General features: G+C 41.3%; 1 protein-coding gene across 1 annotated transcript in view; it reads right to left on the bottom strand.

The window, feature by feature from the left end:
- Positions 1-4,252: 4,252 nt before the first annotated feature.
- LOC117505499 (ATP-binding cassette sub-family E member 1-like) overlaps positions 4,253-14,000 on the bottom strand; it is a 28,994-nt gene continuing 19,246 nt past the window's right edge. Inside the window, exons 2-19 of the mRNA XM_034165178.1 lie at positions 9,586-9,726; positions 9,430-9,515; positions 9,206-9,303; positions 8,817-8,938; positions 8,556-8,691; positions 8,216-8,277; positions 7,884-7,980; positions 7,715-7,804; positions 7,505-7,626; positions 7,293-7,417; positions 6,995-7,091; positions 6,117-6,176; positions 5,578-5,636; positions 5,331-5,441; positions 5,103-5,245; positions 4,830-4,952; positions 4,632-4,743; positions 4,253-4,406 (exon numbers count right to left, since the gene is read on the bottom strand). Coding sequence (XP_034021069.1) covers positions 4,359-4,406; positions 4,632-4,743; positions 4,830-4,952; positions 5,103-5,245; positions 5,331-5,441; positions 5,578-5,636; positions 6,117-6,176; positions 6,995-7,091; positions 7,293-7,417; positions 7,505-7,626; positions 7,715-7,804; positions 7,884-7,980; positions 8,216-8,277; positions 8,556-8,691; positions 8,817-8,938; positions 9,206-9,303; positions 9,430-9,515; positions 9,586-9,688 — 1,794 coding nt within the window. The 5' untranslated portion in view covers positions 9,689-9,726 and the 3' untranslated portion in view covers positions 4,253-4,358. The remainder of the gene's footprint in view (positions 4,407-4,631; positions 4,744-4,829; positions 4,953-5,102; positions 5,246-5,330; positions 5,442-5,577; positions 5,637-6,116; positions 6,177-6,994; positions 7,092-7,292; positions 7,418-7,504; positions 7,627-7,714; positions 7,805-7,883; positions 7,981-8,215; positions 8,278-8,555; positions 8,692-8,816; positions 8,939-9,205; positions 9,304-9,429; positions 9,516-9,585; positions 9,727-14,000) is intronic.

Raw genomic sequence — 14,000 nt, 5'->3', positions numbered from 1 at the left:
AGGAGGTTTAAATTCCAAATCCACCTCCTAGCTCCGCCTTTGACTGACAGATAAACGTGCACAAACCTTTTTGTTCTGCAGCTGATCGACAGACATTTTCCCACCTCCGGCACTCACTGTGGACAAAAACAGGAGTGAAAATGAAGCCTCATAATTGCACATAAATAAAATAAGGATTTGCTTGGTATTTCATGCATTTTAATTTGTTTATGGTCAACCTGATATAAATTAATTAAAAATATAAAAGCCAAGATGATGGGTTGCATAAATAATCAGCCCCTTTGGTATAATACCTGTAAATAATCAGTTTTATTGACAGTTTTCTTCAGATGAGTCAGGGGATGGATACATGAACATTTCCAAGTCCCTGAATACGTCTTGGACTTTATTTACATCAGTTATGAAGAAATACAAACAGTATGGCACTCTATGGTAAATCTGTGTGGAGTAGACACTATTGAAAAACTAAGTGACTGTGCAAGAAGGAGAAGAGTGAGGAAAGCCACCAAGACACCTTGACAACCCAGAAGACGTTATAGGCTTCTGTGGTTGTGATTGGAGAAATTGTGCACAGTGCAAGTTTTGGATTTTATATCCCCAGTTATACAGCTTCATGATTAAGTGGAGCAGAGGAGGATTTTCTTTCTAGAACAGTGAGGAAAGCCACCAAGACACCCAGACAACCCAGAAAAAAGTTTTAGGCTTCTCTGGCTTTGATTGGAGAAATTGTGCACAGTTGAAATTCTGCGTTTTGTATCTCCAGTTATACAGCTTCATGATGTAGTACAGTGGAGGGTTTTCTTTCACCAAAACATCAAATCTAGGCTTGCATCTCAGATGTACCTTCCGGCAAATTGTAGGTGAACTTTCAGGTCTTCTTTTTAAGAAAATCCTCCTCTGCTCCACTTAATCATGAAGCTGTATAACTGGGGATATAAAATCCAAAACTTGCACTGTGCACAATTTCTCCAATCACAACCACAGAAGCCTATAACGTCTTCTGGGTTGTCAAGGTGTCTTGGTGGCTTTCCTCACTGTTCTCCTTCTTGCACAGTCACTCAGTTTTTGAGAACTGTCTACTCCACACAGATTTACCATAGAGTGCCATATTGTTTGTATTTCTTCATAACTGATGTAAATAAAGTTCAAGACATATTCAGTGACTTGGAAATGTACATGCATCCATCCCCTGACTTGTCTGAAGAAAACTGGCAATTAAACTGATTATTTACAGTTACTTATGCAACCCATCATCTTGGCTTTTATATTTGTAATTAATTTATATCAAGTTGTAGAGATTGGTTTTCAGTTTGAGTCTAAGGCAGATAATTATAGAAATGTTTATATTGAGAAGCCTGATTTACTTTTTATATTTGAAATGCCATAAACAAATTAAAATGTGTGAAATACCAAGGGGATGAATACTTTTGCAAGCCACTGTATATAGAAATAATATGAACTCTTAGTAATTTGTTGCTTATTCATAATGATGGGTACTATAATGAACATTTTACATATACTGTGAACTGTTACTACTTTGCTGCTTATTTATAATTAGAGGTCCTGTAATGAATATTTCTACATTGTACATTGTATATGTGTCTAGTTTCATTGAATTAAAATGTTTCTATGATACTGTCATTAAATGTCTCTCGGTATATTTATAACTGCAGTTTTATACGTTATATATCTTGTCAGTGCCACATAAGTCAGGAGAATAAATATTTTTTGTTGTGTAAACATCACCTTTTTTAATGAAATCATCAACCACTGAAGAAAATTATTAAAATAAAATTATGTCGCAAAGATGGAGGACACAAGCGGATCGCGGAGGATCATGGGAAATGTGACGTCAGTTGCAATCGAGCAAATCTTGAATTTTACAGTATTTCAATCAAACAACTTAAGTATTTTTCGACAGAGAAAAACGCTGCTCGGTCAAAACTCAAGATCAGTAATCAGAATAAAAGATGAAGGTATTAAAACACTGATCACCAGCACTTCAGGGTCAACTCTTACCTCATGTTGGCACAAATAAAATGATTTTTCTTCTGTCTTGGAGTTTACTGTGCAATATAATTCAACACGATATTTCCAGGAAGTATCCTTGCCAAAAAAAAAAAAAAAAAAAAGGTATTGACATTTCACATTTCCGGTTCCTGAGCATGTAATTTTGAAAATGGCGTCACCTTCAGACAGACTGTGGTAGTGCAAATGACAAATTTCCGCTCATGTCAAAACTAATGTCACGTTTTATCACCTGTCAGTCTCACAATTTATATTGTTGATTACTTCAATATTCTACCATATTTTTTCACCCTTGTTCTAAATGTTTAGTGTTTTAATGCTGCGAGCGCGAGACCTTAAACCCGCCCAACAGACTTTAAACCAATGAATGCAGGATCTTATGATTGATGTCTGTTTGAACCAATTAAATGCAACTACATTTAGTTTTACACCAATTTTTAAAAAGTCCTTAAGCTTTTCTATTAAAACATTTTACACCTGCTGTGACGTCACAGGAGGTGAATATGGACGTTTTAACGCAAGGAAATAATAATGTAATAACCTCCTTTGAATATCAAAACAAAAATATACAATATTTAGTAAACCTATATATAACTTGGCAAATATCATACACACAAAGCTAAATTCAGTCAATCTAAACCCCTTCTTAAACTATGGATAATTGAAATCAACACCTACTTTAAAACTTTAAATAACATACCAAACAAAAAAGCAATAAAGACAATAAACCTAGTAAAGAACTTCAGTTTACAAGAAACCCTCTCGTACTACTCGGGTCGATGTTGTATAATATGTCTTCTGTTAACTGGAATGATACCTATTAGTCATATTGCTTGTCTGCCTGTACCTCTTTTTTTTTCTTAAAAAAGTGGAAAAAAAGAAAAAAACAAGGAACTGACTTTAGGAATGCTGAAAATGTTCCTGCTGAAAAAAAATATTTTAATATACGCTTGGTGTCACAAGACTTTTTTATGATTAAGAACAACACAGTGTCTCTGTAATGAATAACCTGGATGCATTTTATGTTAAAAGTTGTTTTGCTAATATTTGTTGATATTAATCAGCATTATTACTTTTGTGGGTACTTTGGTTTTCATTGTACTTTTTGTTCTTGAACCCTCCCAGAAGTTGAAAACCTCAAAGCATCAGTTAAACATTTGGGTACAAAGAACCTGTTGGACCATGTAAGTTTTCACTTTGGGACTCAAAACCTGCAGTTTGACGTTTGAACTCGTAAACATTTCAGGCTGAAGTTTTTGGAAGGCTGAACCACAGGGATCTTGAAACCAACACTTTATATGAACCTTTAAACTGCTTCATCCACAGGCTGCTTGGAACATCACGTATCCCCAAACTTGGAAAATTTAAACCGTAAAATGTGAGTTAACTTTCAAATAGGAACCAATAACATCTTGGACCTTTCACATTTCCCATGTGGGTTTTGGACTTCAAACTTGAAGTTGATGTTTGAAGAACCACATAGCAGTAACTTCAGAATGAGTCTTTGAGAAGATGAACACCATGGGGATTTCAAATGGACAGTCTCAGGACCTCTGAATCTCAAACCTGGAACTTTCAACCTGCCTGACCCAGTGAGACAGGGGAATCAAACACTTCCACACTTGGACCTGTTGATTTAAAACTTGAACTTGTCTGTGTCTTGAACTTGGAGGTTTTAAAGTGAACCACAAGAAGCTGCTTTTTTACCTTTTTGGTGCACTTTAATTGTTGGATTTAAAGCTCTGCTTGGATGAGGTTTGAACCCAGAACCTCAAAACATCAATCATACATTCTAACACTTCTTGCCACAGAACCACGATCACAACAGCCCACTTCCTCAGGGAATCTGATGAGTATGCAAAGATGAAGCTACAAAACACTTCCTTGAGCCTCTGCTGTTGGACCTTTTTCATTTACACTTTGACATAAAACTCAGATACAAGTTTTGATCCCAGAACCTCAAATCTTTCCAGCTTCCAGTTTTCTTTGACAATGTGATTGGTGAATAAGAATGAACCTTCAAAAGGTGTCTTTGAACCTCTGCTGCAGGACCTCATGAGTTTAAAATTTAAATCCAACATTCATCTGAAATGAGATTTGGACCCAGAACCACAAAATATCATTGCAGCATTTCAGAAAGGTAGCAACAGAGGTATAGACAATATAAACCATTCTGCAGCACAGAGATGATCAGAGAGAGAGAGAGAGAGAAAAAAAAAAAAAAACTGGTCTCAGATCAGTTTATTAGCACATTTGACAGTTAATGTTCCACAAAGTCATTGGTTCATGAATGAATGCACTTGCTGCAGAACGGCTGAAGACATGTCATCCTAGTCGTCCAGGAAGAAGTAGTTTCCACTCTTCTTCTGCTCCGTGTCCTGGCAACAAGAAAAACAACTTAATTCTCCAAATGCAGAAACATCACACTGACTGTGATGCTGCGTGCTAAGACCACAGCGGGTGACGGGTTGAGAGGAAAACGTAGGATCTCTACAAATCAGGTTCCTCCTTCGGAACCATGTTGAAAAGATGGAATTCATCTTCTAGCCATTATTTTTAAATAAATTTAGTTGTGTTTGCTTTTTTTTTTTTTTTAAGTTTACCTTGATGGAGTTTAGCTTGTTTATTCGAGGCCTGAAGTTATTCGGGTCTCGCCTGAAAGTGATTTCCAGCAGCGACAGAAACCTGTTCATCCCCGCCAGTAGACTTTGAGGCCTGAACACAAAATAATTACACAATAAATATCCTGCGAGTGCACAGTGACTTTTTCGTTGTTTTTCTGACATTTCTGTTGATCCTACGTGTTAGCAGATGTATTTTTGGAGGGAATCCCATCGAACACGATGACTCTGTCAGCCAGATAAGTTGCCATGATGAAATCGTGCTCCACCACAAATGCAGTCTTCTTGGCGTGGAGGATGTACCTGAAGACAAAATGCCAAAAATCACCAAACACAACGAGCGTTAAAGTCCAACAGTCTGCAGACATTTTACCATTTACTACAAATTGCAAACAGCCAAAGTCTGATGACTGTTAGTTCTTCGTGCAGGATCAAACTGTGGGCGTGTCTGACCTCTTGATGACCCTGGCAGCCATCAACCTCTGCTCGGAGTCCAGGTAGGCTGAAGGCTCGTCAATCAGATAAACGTCGGCTGTTTGCCCAAAACACAGTGTGAGGGCAACTCGCTGCAGCTCACCTCCAGACAGGTTCTGCACCTGAGGACCAACCACAGGAGACGTTTCCCCGCTGCTCCGCCCACAAACAACAATAACAAGTGCAGCCTTTACGCCGCCGACTTACATCCTGGTCAATGATGCTCTCGATCTGCAGCGGCTTCATCACATCAGTGATGAACTGAGGATGCGTGTAAGCATCTCTAATCTTCTCATGCAGCAGTGCTCTGACGCTGCCCTGCTCAAAACAAACAATCATGATCTGATACTTTTTATTTAGCTTTGAGACATTGTTCCAAAGCCAAAAACCCCTAATGACCAGGTGTGGCCTGAAACAGGTGTCCACATTTCCCCAAACTTTTGTTGACACTAACCTTAAATTTTGGGCTGATGGTTTGAGGTTTGTAGCTGACATTCAGGAGGGGAACCTCACCTGAAACAGGAAAATATCTATTTAAGAAGTATTTCACATTTTGACATAAAAGGACAAGAATCACATTTACCACAAAGCTCAGTTCTTGTGATTACTACCAACCAACCTACCAACAAGCCAACAATTCATATAATTTAAAAGAAAATCAGCAGTTTTTTCCCCACCAGGTCTGACAATAACTCAAAAACTAGAAAACATTATTCCTATTATGCAATAATCAATTCGTCAGTGACAACTTCGCTGTATTTAAAGTACATTTTAACAAAAACATGTCTCATAACAGCTGAAATTACTGATCATCGCTTTCTTATATTGTGAAAGAGTCCATTTGACCGACTGTGAAAAATAAAACACACAATATCTTATCCAACGCTGCAATATCCAACGCTGCAGTTGGTCCGAACATTAAAATATTTTAATGAGTACTGCTCTGATTTTATTAGAAATCAATCATCTTTGCTGTTTTTGTGCAATAATCACCTCCGCTGTCAGGTTTGAGTCCCCCGGCCAACATCCTGATGAAGGTCGTTTTCCCCGTCCCTAAACAAACACAAACGCATTACTACACACAGGCAAAAAAAACCTAAAAAAAAAAAAAAGAAAATCTGACATTCTACACTGCTATTAATCCAAACTGCCAGCTGGTCCAAAAGCCATATTTTAGGAAAAACAACAACAGCAACAACAATGAATGAAATGATACAAAAAAAAAAAAAAAAAAAAAAGAGATACAAAAACAGATTTCACATTTCCAATGGTCATTAAATGCATCACGTGAACTCAACAACTGTGTGCAACAGTTATGATTCCACATCTCGTTTAAAACACACCAAATGTAAACTGATTGCTCAATAAATATTTTGTAAAGAATTAAAAATACATCTATAAATAAAATAAAAATCTGCTCTCGTGCAACTAATTGAGTCTTGAATGACTTGGCTGAGACAAATCATCACATGGCAAATTCAGCCAATCAGGGACTAAATTTCAGGCTGAAGCAGACAGAAAAGGAAAGAACGAAAAATTTGAAGAGACAAAAAGTAGGAATAGGAAAAAAATAAGTATATATAATATTTGCACTTAGCAATATTGTTCACACCTGTTGGCACGTAACAAAAAAATGTGTAAACAGATTTCTCCTTTACTTTTTAAACAAATTTAAAGAAATGGTCCTTTTGGTTTTTCATCTATGATATTATTACTGTTCAAGTGCACAAAAGACACTAATGTTCTGCCAACTTGTAGCCAAGACTGTGTTTTTCTATTGACGTGCAGGCCTTGCAGGTGCAGTGAAAAATGAGCCCACAGCGAGTAAAAAGAAACTGTTCGTGGTTTGAACCACACTGCCTTGTGCGTACCGTTTTCTCCCAGCATCACCATGATCTCAGAGTCCGTAAACTCTCCGCCTTTAATCGTCAGCATGAACTCGCCCATCGTCTTCTGCATGTCTGGATACTGAAACAAAGCAGCAGGTCAAAGGTCACGCATGTCGGAGTCACGCCTCTGTGTTTTAACTGATATAAAGAGCTACAGTTACACTAAACATTCACAGGGGGCGCCAACATTTAAAAATTTAAATTAAGCCAGCGAATGCCCGTCTAATTCAATAATCAATATTGCGATGCAGTCGTCACGGAAATGAGACGCCAATCACACCTGGTAGTGTCTGAGCCTCTTCACTTCCTCCTCGTTGGCCGTCTCGGCCACCTTGAAGACCAGCGAGGTCTCTCGGAACCTGAGGTTCTCTGTGGGGACGTAACCGTCGAGGAAAATGTTGATCCCTGCAGGAAGTGACACAAACTGCATTGATCTAAAGCAATGGGACCGTGACGGTTTGACACGGGTTTGAAATGCACGTGGTGTGTTACCCTCTCGGACACTGAAGGGCATGGTGACGACTCCGTAAGCGCTGGGGACGCCGTAAAGACAGCAGATGAAGTCGGACAGATAGTCCAACACGCTCAGGTCATGTTCCACCACAATGATGTACCTGAAGCAGTAAAACCACAAACTTATTTTTAAGAATGTCATTAGAGAGGACAACGTGACCGACCGATCCTTTCAACACGCTGCGTCACCTGTCCGGCGTGATGAGCGAGCGGATGGTGATGGCCGCCTTCAATCTCTGTTTCACGTCCAGGTAGCTGGACGGCTCGTCAAACATGAAACTGCAGAAGAAGAACAAACGCAGCGTCAGTAAACTTTCACACGTCACACCGAACGGCGATCGGCGGCAGCCTTCCTCACATGTCGGCCCTCTGGATGCAGACGACTGCGCAAGCGAACCTCTGCAGCTCTCCGCCTGACAGATCCTCCACGTTACGCTCTCTCAAGTGACTGAGATCTGCCGGCAACAACACAAAAACAACCAATCACAACACAAGTGGGATAAAACCAAGCCCAAAAAAAAAAAAAATTCATCATGATATGTAACTGAGTCAAAAAGTGCCATACAAAAAACTTATTACTATCATTATTGCTATTGCCATAGCAACAGCACATGTTGAGGGCTTTTACTGTGAAAGGTCAGCACAGGAGGTGTTATCAAAGCATGTCTAACGTGGAGTGGCGTGATTTACCGAGCTGGTCACACACGATGTCCTGTGTGTCCGTGTCATCTTTTCTGCTCAGGATGGCCCTACTGACCCCTACAGGCGGAAATCAAGAACAACAGCTCCCATGAATTTACTGCAGCAATCCCCCCCCCCCCACCCCCCCGGCCAAACAAACAGAACACTGATCATCATAATATTTAATCTTGTTCCAGCACTAAATTAAGCTCAGTAGTCATTTCAACAGTGGTACCCAAAGTGTGGGCCAGGGCCCCTGGTGGGCTGTGGGACTGAATTTCAATAATCAGAATTAATCAAACAAATCCATGTTTATTGTGTTTTAAAACATGTGCATGCAAGTCTATACCTTGACGGTCTTTGGATCTGGTCGACGTACTGCGGTTTGACGATGGCCCGCAGGTCGTCCTCCAGGATTTTGGTAAAGTAGTTCTGCAGCTCAGAACCTCTGAAGTAAGTTAAGATCTCCTGCCAGCTGGAGGGTTCTGAGACAGATGAACCAGAACCACACTGAAAAGAACTGCTTGCTTCTTTTATTTTTCCACACCAACACTAAAAATCCTTTCACACTTTGCTGCCTTGCTCATAAGCTGTGGAGACATTTTAACACTCACATCATACTTCCCCAGATTGGGCTTCTGTTTTCCAGCCAGGATCTTCAAGGCTGTGGATTTTCCAATCCCATTGGTCCCAACTAAACCAAGAACCTCCCCTGGTCTTGGGATAGGCAATCTGAACCAACACACACACAGCAGAAGTACAATAAAAATCATCATCATGGCAGATTTCCACCAACACAGAACTGGATCTGTTCTGGTTCCAAGAACCTGTTTTTAAATCCCTTGGTACATTCTGGTCAAACTTTCTTGGCAGGTTGATCGCAACAGGAGCAGAAACCCAGATATGGGAAATCAAAAGTGTAAAACAACAAAAGCAATGTGCAGCAGTTAAAGCTCAAACAGTGAAAGCAGGCCGGCGGTCGGCTCTTGTGCAGCGTACCGATGCAGCTTGAAGGAGTTGGCACAATATCTGTGTGTAGTTTCCTTCTCTAGGTTGCTGGGAAGGTTAACAATGGACAACGCTCCGAACGGACATTTCTAAAAACACAAACATCGCGTTATGGGAATAAACGTAACATGTGACCAATCAGAAACTAAGATTTTGGGACTTCTACGTTTTTCACACACAGTGAAACATGAAAAATATATAAAAATCAAACGGACCTTGATGCAGATTCCACAGCCGATACACAGTGACTCTGAGATCCACACAATCTTACTCTGAGGAGTCACCTCGATGCAAAGCTTACCTACAGAAAACGTCACACACGTTTATATTGGTCATCACAGCCCAGGCCCGACCCAGAACCCTGTACTCACCCATACGGACCACAGGAACAGCTCTTCTTACACTCTTGACGACATTCTTGGGTTTGCACTTATCGTGGTTGACGATGGCGATCCTAGTGTTTTTTTCCGCCATTATGAAGGGCAGAATGATGGATGCTAGGATTGGTGGAGCTGAAGACAGAGTCCAAAAAATAAATAAAAAACATCCACAAGTGTGTCAACTACCACCTAATACAGCTGCTTCTTTACTGTCTTCTGTTTAAAACAGACTCAATCTGAGAGACTGGTTTTGACTGCAGGTTAACCATTTAGAGGTAATTTATGTACATCAGCAGGGGCGGTGGCCAAGTGCGGAAGGTCCCTGGTTCAAACCTCAACCCTGCCACATTTGTCCACGTAATGTGGACTTACTAGTCAATATCTGTGTTCATGACGCCAATAAAACATCTGCTGTGAACCTCACCACCACTCCTGTCACTTTCACCATTTCACCAACAGGCGTCAATACGTGCCGTAGAACAAAGACGCAACTGCTGTGTGCACGACACTGTCCATATTTATTTTATTTATACTACCTTATTTTTACTGTATTATTACAGCCTATCACGCCTCTGCCCCAAATTTGACAGTTAAATTGGACAATTTTCTTTAATCTGTTTAACTGAGATGATCCATGTCAACCATTAACTGAATATAATGGTTTTTCTTTTTTTTTTTTCTTAAGTTCAACATGTGAGAAGACAATAAGTTGTGCTTTTCTTTGTTTAAGCAGCTGCTGTTGTGACTGGTTTTTCCATTAAGGCCTGATGAGGGAAGCATGAAAGCAACTTTGCATTTCCCACCAGACCCATTTAATAATCCTTGTGTTCTTGTTGACTAAGTAACAGTGATCCTGCGTGCTGCAATCACACTGTCAAAAGTCTTTAAACAGTCACTAGTGTTTTTATTTACAATACGTCACACAACATTGGAACATCCAGACCTGTAATACATAACGTAAAATTCTACATTGATTTTTGTCCAGGGACGCATCGTGAATCCAAGTCTGTATTAAACCCATTAAAGTCTTGACATGTGGATCAGTAGTATGCCGAATGAATGGCGGACATCTAACGAATAGATAACCTTCCTTCAAAACGGTTCCTTGTAGGACATTTACAAATCAGATTGATCAACAACAGTCTTTAAATTAGCCTATTTTTATGTGATTCTGTAAAAGGGGATGCGTCAGAACTGGCAGCCACTGTTACATATTAAATTTACGTGGAATTACCAGAAAACACTATTAACGTGGATTTAGAAATCTTACACTGGTAGTTACATGGGTTAACTTACACTGAAATGTGTAATATTTATTCACTAGAGGTCGCTAACAAGTAGCTAATAATTAGCTTCCTCCGTCACCATCAGAGGCCCCGCATTCTTTTCTGATGTAATCTCACACAAGAGCAGGACTGTCATTTTAAGGACTAACCCTTTCGGGCTCCAGGTAAGCAGCTCGGTTGGAGACAAACTAGAAGCGACGTTCCACACAGTTTGGGGCTTAATATTCTTTTTCTTCCAGCAACGGGCTCCGGCGCCGGCTGGAAAGACGGCACGGGCGACACGCACCCACTGTGCGACGCCAGCTGTGACGTCACTTACGCGCGACTTGGAATCGCCAAAAGTGCCAGATTCGAAACCAGGATCTTCGTTTTTTGTTAAAGAACGTCAAATTGGATGCACCGACAGAGTGGTTTGGCTACTTTTAGTAACTGTCAGTGTAAGTATATTTTTTTTATCGTAACATTAATGTTAGGATTGATACTCCAGCTAATGGACTTTGTTAACCACAGTTTTGTCCGTTTAAACGACCAACAGCTTCAAAACTCTGTTTTATTGTTTTTCATTACACTATTTTTAAGCAGTTTTAAAATGTTCACTTCAAAAAGGTTTCAGAACAAAGGGGGGAAAAAGCATGTTACCTCAGTAACACCCTGTGGCACCTCAGTGTCACCACAGTGTTACTTCAGTGGCATCTCTCTGTTACCCCAGTGGCACCCTGTGGCATCTCTGTTACCCCAGTGTTACCCCAGTGGCACCCTGTGGCATCTCTGTTACCCCAGTGTTACTTCAGTGGCATCTCTCTGTTACCCCAGTGGCACCCTGTGGCATCTCTGTTACCCCAGTGTTACCCCAGTGGCACCCTGTGGCATCTCTGTTACCCCAGTGTTACCCCAGTGGCACCCTGTGGCATCTCTGTTACCCCAGTGTTACCCCAGTGGCACCCTGTGGCATCTCTGTTACCCCAGTGTTACTTCAGTGGCATCTCTCTGTTACCCCAGTGGCACCCTGTGGCATCTCTGTTACCCCAGTGTTACCTCAGTGGCACCCTGTGGCATCTCTGTTACCCCAGTGTTACTTCAGTGGCATCTCTCTGTTACCCCAGTGGCACCCTGTGGCATCTCTGTTACCCCAGTGTTACCTCAGTGGCACCCTGTGGCATCTCTGTTACCCCAGTGTTACCTGTGTGGCACCTCAGTGTCACCGCAGCTTCATCTCTGTTACCCCAGTGTTACTTCAGTGGCATCTCTGTTACCCCAGTGGCACCCTGTGGCATCTCTGTTACCCCAGTGTTACCTCAGTGGCATCTCTGTTACCCCAGTGTTACCTGTGTGGCACCTCAGTGTCACTGCAGCTTCATCTCTGTTACCCCAGTGTTACCTCTGTGGCACCTGAGTGTTACCTGTTACCCCAGTGGCACATCTGTTACTTCAGTGACACCTGGTGTTATCCCTGTGTTACCACCATAATGCCCTGTAGCATTTAAGTATTTTCTTTGTGTTGCCTCTTTGGCACATCAGTGCCACCTCACTGTTATGTCAGTGGCACTCTGTGGCACCTCAGATTGCTATCACACTGTCTAAACCAAAAGTGGAGATATTAAAATTTAAATGTTTGGAACAGCCCATTCGCTTTCTTGGCGTTATTGCACAGCCTAGTGTTGGAGCCTCAACATTCATGCTCATTAAATAAGCCAGTTTCTTTAATAATCTTTGGTTCGATTGATGTGTTCACTTTTAACATATGTGACACTTTATTAAGTCATCACTTAACTTGTGATTGTGTTTTTTTTTCAGATATTCAAAAGATTTTCTTAAAGAGAGTCTGTGATTAAACTAAATAAATTCTGAAATTTTGGCAAATTATTACAGGATCAGGATGGCCACCACAAGTAACGCCACCTGGTGCCGACCCGAAGCAGTTGGAGCGAACTGGGACAGTGCGGGAAATCGGCTCCCAGGCAGTGTGGTCCTTGTCCTCCTGTAAACCAGGTGAGTCTCAAAGCCAGAGTGTGCGGTCATGTGACCTGTGTTCATTCCCCTGTGGTGTCTGATGTCTGTCCCTTCCCCGTCTCCAGGATTTGGCGTGGACCAGCTGAGGGACGATAATCTGGAGACATACTGGCAGTCTGACGGCTCGCAGCCTCACCTGGTTAACATACAGTTCAGGTAACGCAGACGACAAGCGTAAGATTTGGTTTATTTAGATGCTTTTAGTTTTTTGTTTTTATTGTGTGAAGGAGGAAGACTACGGTGAAGATGTTGTGCATTTATGCAGATTATAAATCGGACGAGAGCTACACACCCAGTAAGATCTCCGTCAGAGTAGGCAACAATTTCCACAACCTGCAGGAGATCAGGGTAACTCCTCTTCCTTCACCATGACTTCTCCTCCTCCCTCTAGCCCCACCCTCTTCTCCATGACTCCTCCTCTTGTTCCTTTGCAGCAGTTGGAGATGTGGAGCCCAGCGGCTGGATTCACATCTCTCTGCTGGATCAGGTAACACTGATTTCACATGACCTTATGTGTCACGTGACTTGCATCCGATTTGCAAATCCGATCTCTTCACAAGTCTGTATGGCGCATGTTTCTCTGTGTGTGCGTTTCAGCAGTCCACAAACCAATCCGAACCTTCATGATTCAGATCGCTGTGCTGGCTAACCACCAGAACGGCAGAGACACGCACATGAGGCAGATCAAAGTCTACACGCCGGTAGAGGAGAGCTCCATCGGCAAGTTCCCACGATGCACCACCACTGATTCATGATGTACCGCACCATCAGGTGATCTGGGACAATGTCAACCTGCAGTGTGGACAAACCCAGGAAAAGGAAAAACAAACTAATACATGGAGCTGTGGCCGTTCCTTGAGACATTTAATTCACAAGCTAAAAAAAAGTGTCTTCCTGAACTTGTTTTACATCTAAATGTCATATTTTCTGTAACAGAACATGCATTTTGATCCAGAACTCTCCCAACAAATCTTGAGCCAGAATCTGGATCCAGATCACCTCCAAAACTCAGTGGAGTCTTCCATGATCTAGTATCTATCTGTGGTGAGAATCCCTGAAGTATTTTTTTTTTTTTAAATGTAACTCTTCAAAGCCTATATAAACTGAAAC

This window comes from Thalassophryne amazonica, chromosome 23, assembly GCF_902500255.1.
Source record: "Thalassophryne amazonica chromosome 23, fThaAma1.1, whole genome shotgun sequence".
NCBI lineage: Eukaryota > Metazoa > Chordata > Actinopteri > Batrachoidiformes > Batrachoididae > Thalassophryne > Thalassophryne amazonica.
Note: the sequence above shows the minus strand (reverse complement) of the source record. Positions and strands in the feature narration are given on the sequence as shown.